Consider the following 13,483-nt stretch of genomic DNA (forward strand, 5'->3'; position numbering starts at 1 on the left):
ATTTTGTCCTTGCTTTTAGTGTTACATTAGAAACTGATTACTTCAGCCAGTATGGAGAGGAATACTTACAGCAACCAATGACTCTGAAAATTGAAAAAACTCTTAAGTTATCATTTAAAACATAACATTACTGTTTTAGAAATTTCTCATTTGCAATTCGTAACCTTGATGCAATGTGAGAACATGAATAACATGAACATGTATGAACATGACAGATATAAATCAGTCATAAATAAAACACATTTATTTACACATATTTTCAAATACTAGTCTTAAGAACATAAAAATATATACAGTGATGTAGGGACTCAAACTGCTCCATTCACAGGTCAGCATATACATGTTTTGATTTATTTGCATTTTAAGATTTTTGAAGTGGAAAAAAAAAAAAAAAACGTGTATGTACTGCAGGGTCAAAAACTTACATGTTCAAACTCTGAAACTAAAACACTGGGCAAAATGCTACCCCTGAAGTGCTATTCAACATTTCAACTTCAATATTTCCCTCAACATGGTGGTGAAACCCAATAAACTGTATTACTCATCACAAAGCTTAACCATGTCACAACTCTAACAGCGCTTAAGTCACCTGCAGATGATTATTGTATCATGTTATCATCTTATTCAGTAGAACCCACACTGTCAACCTGCATCAAGGCATCTCCATGAGAAACTCCCACAAAATAAAACTAGGTTTGGTCAGTACTTTCTTCTAACCAACTGAGTAAACTTTGGTTATATCTTGAAATAATTCAAGAAAAGCCACTTGAAGCAATTCAAGGATCTGGAAAGCAGCATGTTTGAGAAACTATTTCTTTGAGAACCTGAATGAACCTTACCTGGCTTCTTAAGAGATCAGAGTACAACACTAGAGTTGATCAAACCACTTGATGGTGATGAACCTTATCCAGCAGTCTAGAACAATTCAATACAAAACAGTTTAACAACAGATGACGGTGACTGGGAGTTGCATTATCAAAAGAAGACTGGTGATCTGGTATTATTAGAAAGTTAAGACAAAACTACTCAGGCAAAGAAAGTGTTGAAGTGTCATGTGTTCAACAGAACAGCACCAAACACTTTCAAGATGCTGTGATCAGGAGGGTGTTAAGACATCTCGGGAGGTAAATTAAGTTTTTTCATCAGGTCTTGTTTTTTGACATTACTGCAGGATGTGTTCCTTTTGGTCCTGATAGCAAACATGTCTTTCTTTTTCCTTCGGTTGATGTATTTTTTGACCAGTGTCTTCACAATGAAAACTAAAAAACGCAGGGGGGTGATGAGACCCAGAATCAGCCATGGATGACACTCACTCTCAGACTCACCTCACAAAGACACACACACCCATTTGTATTCACTACAGTTTGTGGGAAAAATGAAGTTAATACTTGTATATTTCAATTACACAGAACAGTCATTTCAGATGTTGGGTTAACACGTTCATTCGAGGAAGAGGAGGAATGCAAAAAAAAAAAAAACATCTTTTTTTTCTTAGACGACAGCATCCTCCAGAGAGAAGGTTTGTGAGGCACAGTTACACTTGAGTTAGGTTGGATGTGGTGAGGGCTGGCAACGTGGCACCTGTCCAGTTTCTTCCTGCGAGCTGGGTGGTGGTGGAGCTGTGACCGATGAGGAGGGATGAATATGGATCTAGATGGGGTGTTACTGCGGGGCGCCAGCAGCAGCGGGCACGGGGGTGCTCAGGGCATTTGTGGCAGCAGATAGGACCGGCGAGCCAGTGAGAGGGCCCAGGGCAGTGGAGGCTGGCAAAGCAGAGATACCTGAGAGATGACAGCCAGAAAGATTATTAGAAAACTAGCACAACATACTATATGCTTAGTATAAGCATACCTATCCCTATATCCTGTCAACTACCCCTTAATGCGGCTGAAAACACAACAAGAGTCACATCTCAGAGCTGTGTTTAGCTTCATTCCAAACTAGAAAAGTCAGTCAGAATTGTATCCCCTGACATTTTCTGATGATGTGAGTGCCCTTTATATGAAGCTTCAGTGTATTAAACTAGTGCAGTGCCTTTTGGGTCACTCAGTACGTGTGTGTACACCTTTTTGTTACCTCTTTGGGACCTTTTCAGTATGAACAACGACCTTGTTGGGACCAATAGTCCTCATGGGGACCAAAGCCATGTCCTAATGAGGCACAACATTATTTCTGAGGTCCTGGTTAAAGTTAGGGTTTGGGTTGGGCTGTCCATAGTGAATGGAAGTCAATCCAATGACCTAACAAGGACAGCTGTTTGAGGGTTTAGAGTTGCATCATGTCAGTGAGTGCCCTCACAACTATAGAAAGACCAACTGTCCACTAAATGTCAATGTTTCAAGAAAGCAAAAAGTAGAGAAATATCCTTAATGAAGACCTGGTCAAGAGCGCTCAGGACCTCAGCCTGGACCAAGGGTTTACCTTCCAACAAGACAATGACCCCAAATCACACAGCCAAGACAACGCAGGAGTGGTTTAAGGACAACTCTGTGAATGTCCTTGAGTGGCCCAGCCAGAGCCCTGACTTGAGCTCAGTCGATCATCTCTGGAAAGACCTGAAAATGGCTGTCCACTGACGGTCCCCATCCAACCTCACAGAGTTTGAGAGGATCTGCAGAGAAGAATGGCAGAAAATCCCCAAATCCAGGTGTCCAAAGCTTGATGCGTCATACCAAAGAAGGCTCAAGGCTGCCAAAGGTGCTACAACTAAGTACTCAGTAAAGGGTATGAATATAATGTCTGAATGTCACTGTGATATTTCAGCATTTCCTTCTTAATAAATTTGCAAAAATGTGTAAAATGTTTAAAAAAATTCTGTTTTCTCTTTGTCATTATGGGGTACTGAGTGTAGATTGATAAGGGAAAAAATAACTTGTGATTTTTAGCGTAAGGCTGCAACAAAACAAAATGATAAAAGTGAAGGGGGCTGAATACTTTCTGAATGCACTGTATGACTGTCATCTATGATGACAATTCCCAGTTTCAGTTTTTGTTGGCCAACATTACTCCACTGAAGATGCCTGAACTTGCTATGTTTGGGTGTAGCATAACAGTAGGAAAAAGGATACATTGGTAAACAATTTTTCAGGAAACCCTATTTGATAAATCTGTCAGTAATAGCCAACGCTAATGTTCATTGACTTTGTTTATGTATTGATATTTTTGTGTATTGTTAGTGCTAATGCAACGAGAGATAGCTAATGTTCACGTTATGGTAATTAATATTTAACAGATTACTTGCTCATATGAGTTGCTGTTTTTACAAGTTACAGCTGATGATGGTTATACTGGCAAGGTAATGTTGTTAGGTTTAGCAATCGTAGCCTCAACTTTGCTAGCTTTAAAGCTTTCACCTCCTTTGTGAATGAAATCATGTTGCCTTTTTGCCCACAACTAAACAGGCTAGCTAGCAAGCCACATGAACGTGAGTGTTATCAAGGTGCACTGCAATGGTGGAGAGAGAATGAACCATGCTTGAAGTTACAAGCTTCACACAAGCCAGAAAATATCTCTGCTCACCACCCTCTTCCATACCAAGTGTCACAGCAATCTATGAGCAAAACAAGAACTGTCTCACAGGAGAGCATGTGGAAAAGCTGTGCTTTCTGCACCAAAACCTAATGCTGTAGAATTAGGAGTGCTGAGGAGTTATTAGGGACAGGGACTTAGAGAGAATAATTCAAATATTAATACAAGTTTTACTGATTTAATTATGTTTTATTTAAGCACACCGACTGGTGTGCAGAGCCAGAATGCATGGAATTGGTTGTCTATTGCAGTGGGACAGTGTGTGCAGGTGTTGCTGTCTGTGAAGCCCATATGGCACATTCCGCGAGTGGTGAAGTGTACTCTTTGTAGGACCTTGTATTAAATTAGTTGAATTTTGGAGTTGTATGACATGGAGAATGTATTGTTGGGGAACTCAACAAACACAAGTGTGTTTCTTAAACAAAGAAAACCCAGTGAGCCTTACAGCTGCTGTGAAGAATATTTGGTGAGATCAGAGTGAGAATATCGCAAAACAACGGGTGAGATCCAACATGGCGGCGCCCTGCTGCTAGACTAACCAAACAAACTACCAAATTTAATCAAACTAACTTCCAATTTCTTCTGAAACAATGGCTGAACAAACCGAACTGTAATTTTTCTTAGATTATACGGCGGTCACATCATCGAAAACACCAGTGACCCAGTTCTATTGGCAGCCATACATGCCTATGCCATAACAGTGCATCCACCATCTTTTGACAGCTGATGTGGTATACTTTAAATCATGAGCCGTTCCTTTCCCTCTCCATACTCTTCTCTTCCTATCATTCTGTTATAAGTGAATCTGTGTTTCATCTTTCCAAAGAATCTTGTTCCAGAACTGGGCAGGCTTTGTTAGATGTCTTCTGGATAAATCTAAGCTGGCCTTCCTGTTCTTGAGTGTTACTAGTGGTTTGCACCTTGTAGTAAACTCTCTGTATTTATATTCATGGAGGTGTCTCTTGATTGTAGACTTTGACAATGATACGCCTACCTCCTCCAGGCTAGATGTTGTGAAGGGTTTTTCTTCACCAAGGGAAGAATTCTGTGATCCTCCACTGTAGTTGTCTTTAGTGGTCTTTCCAGGCCTCTTGGTGTTGCTGAGCCTCTCGGTGCATTACTTCTTTTTAAGAATGTACCAACTTGTTGATTTGGCCACACCTAAATTTTCCGCTAGATTTGTTTTGTTTTTCAGCCTAACAATGGCTTCCTTCATTTGGACTGCATACTGAGAGTTCCCATGAACAGCTACGAAAGGCAAATTCAACACTTGGAATCAACTCAACACCTTTTATCTGCTTAATCTGTCATGAAATATTGAGGGAACAAGACAGACCTGTCGGGAAACGGGCCCAAAACAAAATTTTGAGCACCCTGCATGGTCAGTACTTAGTAACATCCCCTTTTGCGAGTATTTCAATTTTTGTTCGTCGTTTGGGATCTACCCATAGATTTTCAATGATGTTTAGGTCGGTGGACTGTGAAGGTCAAAACCTTCAGCTTGTGCCTCTTGAGGTAGTCCATTGTGGAATTTGAGGTGTGTTTAGGATCATTATCCTGTTGCAGAAGCCATCCTCTGTTCATCTTCAGCATTTTTTTTTTTTTTTTTTTAAAAGACTTATGTTTGCTTCCATCCGTTGTCAATGTGATGGTTAGTGAGTGAGAGAGTTAGAGAGCTAGAGAGCGAGGGGCAAGGAGGCCTTGAGCGAATCAATGTGCTGCGCACAGCTCTACAATAAAGCAATGGTGCAAACATTACGTTAGAGCTCTTTTATGTTATTATGAGAAATGTAAAAGTATTTTCAGTTCATTATGAAACTGTGGTGGGACAAAGTACACTGGCAGGCCGCCTCAATCTAGGTAATTAATGGGAAACAGTCCAAATACTTGTGCTGAATGTGGCTAGGCAATGCTCCGGTCGAATGTTTATAAGCCAGTTTATTCTGAAACAGTCTACATACAACCTTTTTTTTTCTAGATCAAAATACTGCCAAACCGTGCTGGTTTTACAAGATTAATCTGTCCCACTTTTCACCCTGCATGTTTACAACATCCTAGCACTAGTGCGAGGGGGGGGGGCATCTGCTGTTGCTCCAACCCAAGTTAGTGGCATTCGCCTTTGTAACATCTCAGATGCAACAGTTAACCGGTGTTGTACATTAATAAAATATGAATGAGTTCAACCTAATAGTATTTAGACAACTAATCACGCACATTCCTAGTGTATAGTGCTCATTTTCATGCATTATGGGTTCAGAGGTTAAGCCACAATAAATATGAAGACTAAACCTTACATAAATTTCGGTAAAGATGGTCATACTCGCACATGTAAATATGTAAAAGGAAAAGACGAGAATGTCAAACACAACTACACAATGTTTTTTAGGATATACTAGGGCTGGGCGATATGGCAAAGATATTATCACACATATTGGTCGATAGACAATTATTACACATTTAATACCATTAACGAGGAAGGAAAGGCATTCAACATGTTTCTTAAACATTAAGGATATACAAAATGTTTTGTGCTGACTAACCCTAAATGTTTAGGATTGAATCGCAAACAAAGCAAATGAATGTTTGTTATGGTTCTAACCTATAATTTATTTTTGAATGAATAAGTTGATACTGACAGCAACCAACATGGTGTGACGTTTACGCCTAAACAAGGCAACAGCAACAATGCTTTTGCATAAATATCACACAAAAGATCAGCATGTTACACATACTGGCTATTGCACACTAGTACTGGCAGCTGTATTTACTTGTATGTGCCTCATAATAAAAATAAAATATATAAATTAGAAAAATGTGACTTATAAATTGACAAACAGCTACTGATCTGGTTCCTATAACAGAAGAGACTCAGTAATGATTGAAAGGGTACACACGAACATGAGCTGCTGGAGTTTGAACTAACATTACCAAAAGAGGCTGTTTGTGGGCTTCACTGCTAGTGCTAACAGTTACGCACCTTAGAATTTGGCATTTTATGTACTCGGTAGAAGGGTACCTTTTCAAATGATGTAGCATGTTTGTTGTGTTTCTCATGTTTGTCAGCACAGGTCACCTGCATATCTTGCTACTGTTATCGTTCCGCTGTTTATCCAGTGTTAGAAATCCAAACCATTTAAAAATCACCAATGTTGTGTGACCTCTCTTCACCACAATTTCTTGTGCAGACACTTGACTCCCCTCACAGTTGCTCATTTTTCATTTCCAGCAATGTATTTGTTCTTTTCCTTGATTTGGCTCTACATGTGTCAGCTACATTGGCTAAGTATCACAGACCTTTACTCTTTGCACTTTGTGTTGTATAATCAATTTTAAATAAGTAAAATTACAGTTTTTGCCCACCAGTCTACACTCAATAAGCAATAATGACAAGTGAATACATGTTTTTAGAAATGTTTGCAAATTCATTAAAAATTATGCAGATGCTCTCAGGCCTTTAGATTGGATGGGAAGTGTCTGTAAACTGTTATCTTCAGGTCTCTCCACAGATCTTCTATGCAGTTTAGGTCTGGGCTTTGACTGAATCAGAGACTTGTCCCGAAGACACTCCAGCGTTTTCTTGGCTGTATACTTGGTACATTGTGCTGAAAGGTGAATTGTCGCCCCAAGTCATGTGTACTCTGGAGCAGGTTTTCTTCCAAGGACCTCTCTGTATCTGGCTGCATTCCTCCTTCGCTTAATTCTGACCAGTTTCCCTGTCCCTGCCATTGAGAGGTAGCCCCATAGCATGATGCTGCCAGTACCATGCTTCACTGTAGGCATGATATTGGCCAGGTGATGAGCAGTGCCTGGTATTTTGCAGGTGGTGCCAGACAGTATTTGGAGTTCAGTTCAATTTTATTGAAGAGGTCTACAGATTTCATTGCCTGGTCTTTCTCCTAACATGCAGTTTGAATTGTGAGACCTTATATACACAGGTGAGTGCATTTCCAAACTATGTCCAAGCAATTCAGTTTACCAAAGGTAGACTCCAGTCAAGTGTTAGATACATTTCAAGGCTAAAGAGGATGTACTCGACAACAATTTGGAGAATTTTTTCATTGCAAAGACTTGCATTATGGATTATTGGGTGTATAGTGATGGGCAAAAATTGCGATTTTGTCCATTTAAAATTAAATGTATAGCACAATAAAGTGTAAATAAAGTGAAGTGGTCTGAATGCTAGAGGGGTTCTTATCTACTGAATATGTTAAATAAGCATTTCTCAGAATCATAATCCATAATCTTCTGTTTATTGTTCAGTACAGAGAATTAATAAGATCTCCACTGTGAGGATGAAGAATCATGTGCACAGGTGTATTTAATAGGACAGTTTCATTAATCACCATGGATGTAAATGTGACAGTTAATTGTGATATTGCCCAGTCCGAAGATGAACTTCCAACTTCAAGGAAAATTTTCATTTTTGTAGCCATCATTCCTACTGATTAGGACAACGCCAACTCATTGAGACCTGAGGACACAGCAAAACTGCCAGCCACAGCTTTACAAGAGTGTAACGCAGGCTACTCCAGAAACCTAAGGAATTACACTACCGTATCCTATCCACCAAACCTCAGGCTCAGTGTATCCCTATTATCTAAAACACGTATACTGAAGTGAACACAAGTATATGTAACCAAAAGGGACATTTTGATTTATCCATTGTATTGTGCATGGTCAAAATTGGAACTAGGAAGCAGTTCTGCAAGATGTGAAGGATGCTTACAAAAGTAACTTTAACGTTGGCCTTTGTTCTTATATCCAAATCAGTGTCTTAGATATTCTGGTTACACTATGGAGATATCTAAAATCTGTCTGATCACCTTTGAGGTTTCCCTATGTACTTTGATGTAAAACTTTGCTCCAAGACCTGAACAAGTTTGCAGAGGAAAATATTAAGATGAATTATAGTCAAAACTACAAAGAGATCAAATCTTTAATACAGAGTTTGCTGCAACAGACACACATTATGGACTAAGAGTGGTCCTGCCATAAATCTTTTATCTAAAAGACAGTATGGCAGTATAATGACTTTAGGGCATGTGTATGTGTTCTCACCAGTGATCATGCTGGCTGTGCTAACAGCTGTGTTCCCACTGGGCAGGTTGGCTGATCCGGCCACACGAGACTGATCTTTCACAATGGGGACTGTGGGGACAACAAGTATAACAAAATCACTTTGTCTTCGTTATTACTAATTTTAATTTCATTCTTATAAACCAAAAACATTGGCTGTTTATGAGGGCTTACAGAAGTAAGGGTGATCCATGGCCTCATGGGCAGTCAGCCGGGCTTGGTGGTCATAGCGCAGCAGCTTGTCCAGGAAATCCAGAGCCTCAGGGCTGACCAGGTGCTGGTTCTCACTGTGGACAAACCTCTCCCACCGCTTACGAGAATGTCTGTATACAAAAAAATTAATAAATAAATAAAATAAAAGACACACTGAATTCTGACATCAATTTACATTGGAGAAAGTGGAGTCTTACAGAAAGTGTTGTGATGATCAAACCTACAGAGCGTTTATGATAACCATAAATTATGCTTATCATAGAGCACGGATTAACTCCAGCTGTTGAAATTTAAATTATTTTGTCCTTTGTGCAAGTTCCCTGTTCAAAGTATGTAGCTCTTTTTCTCCAATGTAAGTGCTAAGAATAGTAACAAAACAAAAGCCTGCAGAGCCATGACCAAATCATCATCATCATCAATCATCAAGTGACTGCAGTAACAGCTCTCACCTTCCCAGAATGTCATTAAAGCGAGGTTCCAGCTCAATGTTGTACTTGTCAATGTAGTCGTAGAGGTCTTCAGTTCCCAGAACCTTGGCAATTCTCACCAACTAAAGGAAAACAAACAAGGAACAAACAGCCTGTCTCCTCTGCACAAGAGATTTGACCTGCTTTAGACACAAACCTACACTGATACCACCAAAGCTGGCTCCAGAAAATCCTTGGTAGTCGCTACTCCAATGAGATCTGTGGCCAGAAATGCCATTGATGTCAATACTGTTTAAACTGTTAAAACAACTCATTGTTGTGTTATGAAATTAATTAAAAGCCCTGTAAAAAATCCTTCCTTCATGAGGATTACAATGTTCAGTTTTTACTGAATCTGTTTGAAAGAGGTGCTTTATTTTAATGGTAATGTTGGAGGCTGTAATAATGTGGTGCTGTTTAACTAGACTGGGTCATACTGAGAGGTGTTCCTAATATTATGCCAACCTTACATCCGCCAAAATAAACATTAAAATAAATCAACAAGTCTGTCCAAATACATCACGTACCAGCTACTGAAGGGCTGAAGGTGGCCAATAGGAGAATTTTGCTCCATCACCCTTTGTGTTTACCTGGTCATAGTTGTCATGGCCATGGAAGAAGGGCTCCTTCCTGAAGATCATGCTTGCCAGCATACAGCCAAGGCTCCACATATCCAAACTGTAGTCATACATCTGAAATAAACACAGAATAAGTCTCAAAGGAGCACAGGTAGAATGAAAGCAGAAAATTCAATTCCATGAAATCCAGCCAGACACAGTTTAAATGAACACTGTTATATCATGAAGAAATGCGTAAATGATGCAGTTCTCCTCTGACAATCAGAAATAAGCATGTGATTTTGCTTTAACCTGCAACTAGAGCATGGGCCACTCAGTGGGGCTCTTATAATACCAAAAACCTCTGTGGATGAGTTGCATCATATAAGCTAGATTCATTCATTACTGCCAGAGTTTTGCCATGGCTGCAATATATAATTATCATCGAATTATGAAATCTTAAATCAATTCATAAAGCTGGGTCATGAAGTGTACGGGAAGAGACTGTCACAAATATTGTAAAAATTAAAATTCAGTTCACTTTTTAACCACTCATAAAGTAACATTAATTCCATCCAGACAGAAACTTGTTAACCGACTGACTGACTGTAATATCCTCATCATTATTATTTTCAGAATTGTATTTATAAGTGATTACATTACCAATAATCTGTTATTAGGGATCGGTGTCATTACAATTTTATCAGTAATAGTACTCGTATTCATACATCTTATCTGTCTTGTACTTCAGTAATACTCTTAGTTCTTTTTTAGTACTGTGCAAGAAAAATAATGAATTCAGAACAGAACTATAATTTATTCAATTTTTTAAATGACAAAATATGGTTTAAAGCGCAGTTAACAGTGATGTTTAGAAAAGCTAAGTCATCATAACTCAAAAATATATCCCTACAAACAAATGTAAAATTTTAAACCTTAATAAAATCAATTATAATCCTGAAATTAAATAGGGTTGTAGTCTCCCAATCGGGCTGGTTGGTCGATATGCTCTCGTCTGACCAAATTCTCATTGGTCAGACAATTGCTGGTATGCCATTCATAACATTGTTACTTTCATATACTTTCAAAAGTGCCACATCAATAGTCTTCCAGGATCAAACCCTTATTTACTGTGGTGGCAGGAGGGCCAGACTACCAGTGAAAATGAGGGGGTGTTGTGAAATCACCCCCTTGTTTTCCCAACTTTTAACTCGCCTAACCTAATGGAGACTGCTACATATAACTTTTACTCAGAGTCAGCTCCAAACTAATTGGCACCATGTCAAAGTCATTGTGGCTTGATTTTGTTATAAACAGATGACCAAAAAGTCGAGTGTAAACTTTGCAAACAGCAGCTTGCAACATCACAGCTTAACAACCAACATGGCACATCATCTAAAAATAGTAGGCTGACTTGTTTGCATTAAGGGGGCTCCGTCAACTTCCGTGTTTAATGCTTGATGCTTTGAGTGCATATTCCTCAATAGTTGTTGTGCTGGGATCACCAGCTGATACAGTTCTGTTTTCAGAAATCATATAAATATGGGCAGGTGCATGCTGGTCAGCTCTGAGTCTGTTATCAATTTAGTATAAAATAATTAGGTTATAACGATTAATATGCTCTAAATACTGTCTTTTTTTGTTTATTTATAGTTAATTTAGGCTAATAAGGCTACCAGGTAGAGTGCACCATGGCCAATTTAGTTAATCTAGAGACAATGCGCAGATTTTTTTTCCCTGCGACCAATTGATTTGGCTGAAGAGTGGATACGCTTTCAGTCGACCAAGATTTTCTTTGGCTGACTGGATTGATCACTTATCAATCCTATCTTCTGCTATCCTCTCTCTTATTGCTAATGTGGATTTATTGCTGGCCAGGAAAGGCTGGGAGAAAGGGGAGGGATTGGCTTGTGATTGACAGCTGCCGTCCCAGCCACAAGGCGGTATGTCAAAATTTAATGTGTGTGACTTGGCTTTTCTGCTCTGCTGTCTGCTGTATATATGGTGGACTCCAATCCGCTAATTACACTGTCTGGTTTCTTCAACTTATGATAAAAGAGCCAACTTTAAAAATGCTTCGAGTTCTTAATAATTCAGAATGGGTTCCAGAACCAGGTTTAAGGGGTCATCCTGATCAGTTATGGATGCCTTTTCTGATAAAAAAAAAAAAATGCAAATAAATGCAAGGTCAAAAGCTTTGAGATGTACCATCTGCAACCCGCTACTCCCCTCTGAAACACTAAAATGTGACCAGCAGTGTCTCAGAGTGTGTGTGACAGATAAATCAAGACCAATGCAAAGCAAACGGGCTTTATAGAAAGATCTCCACTAAAACCTATAAAATAATTAAAATATGCCAAATCCACTTGAAGCATTCTAGCCCGCGTACCTGATAGTCCACCAGGAGTTCAGGTCCTTTAAAGTAGCGGGAGGCGACTCTGACATTGTACTCCTGTCCTGGATGGTAAAACTCAGCCAAACCCCAGTCAATAAGGCGCAACTGGATGCAAAGAAATGAAGTGGTTAGAAAGCTCATGTATTAGTGCTCAACACAGCAGAGTAAATTAACATTTACTTATTTGTCACACGTTACTGAATTAATGAGACCAACCACTAAATGAGGAAAAAGAACAAAAGTAGAGGGATTACAGCCAAATAAAAGGCTATACAACAACAATAATGATCAAACTTGGTTAAGAGTTAAATTTGATAATTCAGGTATCTTTCTGTTTTGACCAACGGTGCACAAACTTTGCGGTGTTCATGATCAATCATCACGTTATGTGGCTTCACATCTCTATGCATGATTCCCATGCTGTGGCAGTAGTCCAGGGCCTACAAAAAAAAGAGCAAATGGACTGTGTTATCCATTGGTCAAAAAGGAACAGCAACAGATTACAAAAACATGTTGCTTACTGGACAACTCAATTTTGATGGGCAAAGCAAACGCCTAGTACTGTATGAGAACCCAAGCATGTACGAAAACCAAGAAAAATATAAAGCCACAAGCGACACTTTGCGGGTTCTAACCCTTTTGCGTTCAACAGAAGAAACAACACGAGCAGCAACAAGTAGTTTTAGGTTCGACAAAGCCAAGCAAAGTCCCTTCAGCTAGTTTAATTCTATTTAAAGAACACGTTTCATCATCACAATTTATGCAGAAAAAGTGTCCACTATGTAAATAACATCCTGTCAATCATATCATAAATGCAGTGGGGAGCTCATTGACGAAAATAATCTACTTCAGTGCTGTTCCTGCCAAAAAAAATTAGCAAAAGTAAATACTTTAACTGAAGTTAATGACAGCTTATGAAAAGAGAAAAAGGGTAATGCAATGGAAGCAGCTATTAAATGCTAAGCTGTTTTTTGCCGCGTTTCAGCTACCACTGAGTTTAATCAGGATTGCATTTGCCCATGTATAATAGTGTATCTCAGTGGTCCAGGAGGCTTTTTCTTAGAGCACATTGAGCTGGACTTGTGTGTCACAAGTCAACTAGACTTACGTTTTGAGGGGTGTGGCCTTTCCAAAAATTGCATTTTTGGGCCTTAATGACAGCACCACCATCTTTCCAATCTTTCTTTTGGGAAGCATTTGCACATTATTTCCAGTTATTTGGCCAAGTTTCATATTTCTAGCTCATT

General features: G+C 39.1%; 1 protein-coding gene across 5 annotated transcripts in view; it reads right to left on the bottom strand.

The window, feature by feature from the left end:
• Positions 1-203: 203 nt before the first annotated feature.
• Positions 204-13,483, bottom strand: part of LOC120807217 (casein kinase II subunit alpha) — a 25,660-nt gene continuing 12,380 nt past the window's right edge. For 4 of the 5 annotated variants that reach the window (XM_040158982.1, XM_040158980.1, XM_040158979.1 and 1 more), the window contains exons 7-13: positions 12,593-12,676; positions 12,231-12,341; positions 9,875-9,976; positions 9,267-9,367; positions 8,779-8,927; positions 8,587-8,676; positions 1,663-1,781 (exon numbers count right to left, since the gene is read on the bottom strand). In XM_040158982.1, coding sequence (XP_040014916.1) covers positions 1,663-1,781; positions 8,587-8,676; positions 8,779-8,927; positions 9,267-9,367; positions 9,875-9,976; positions 12,231-12,341; positions 12,593-12,676 — 756 coding nt within the window. Of the gene's footprint in view, positions 1,782-8,586; positions 8,677-8,778; positions 8,928-9,266; positions 9,368-9,874; positions 9,977-12,230; positions 12,342-12,592; positions 12,677-13,483 lie in introns of all 5 variants that reach the window. The other variant, XM_040158981.1, reaches the window with a different exon arrangement.

This window comes from Xiphias gladius, chromosome 21 (genome assembly GCF_016859285.1).
Source record: "Xiphias gladius isolate SHS-SW01 ecotype Sanya breed wild chromosome 21, ASM1685928v1, whole genome shotgun sequence".
Lineage (NCBI taxonomy): Eukaryota > Metazoa > Chordata > Actinopteri > Istiophoriformes > Xiphiidae > Xiphias > Xiphias gladius.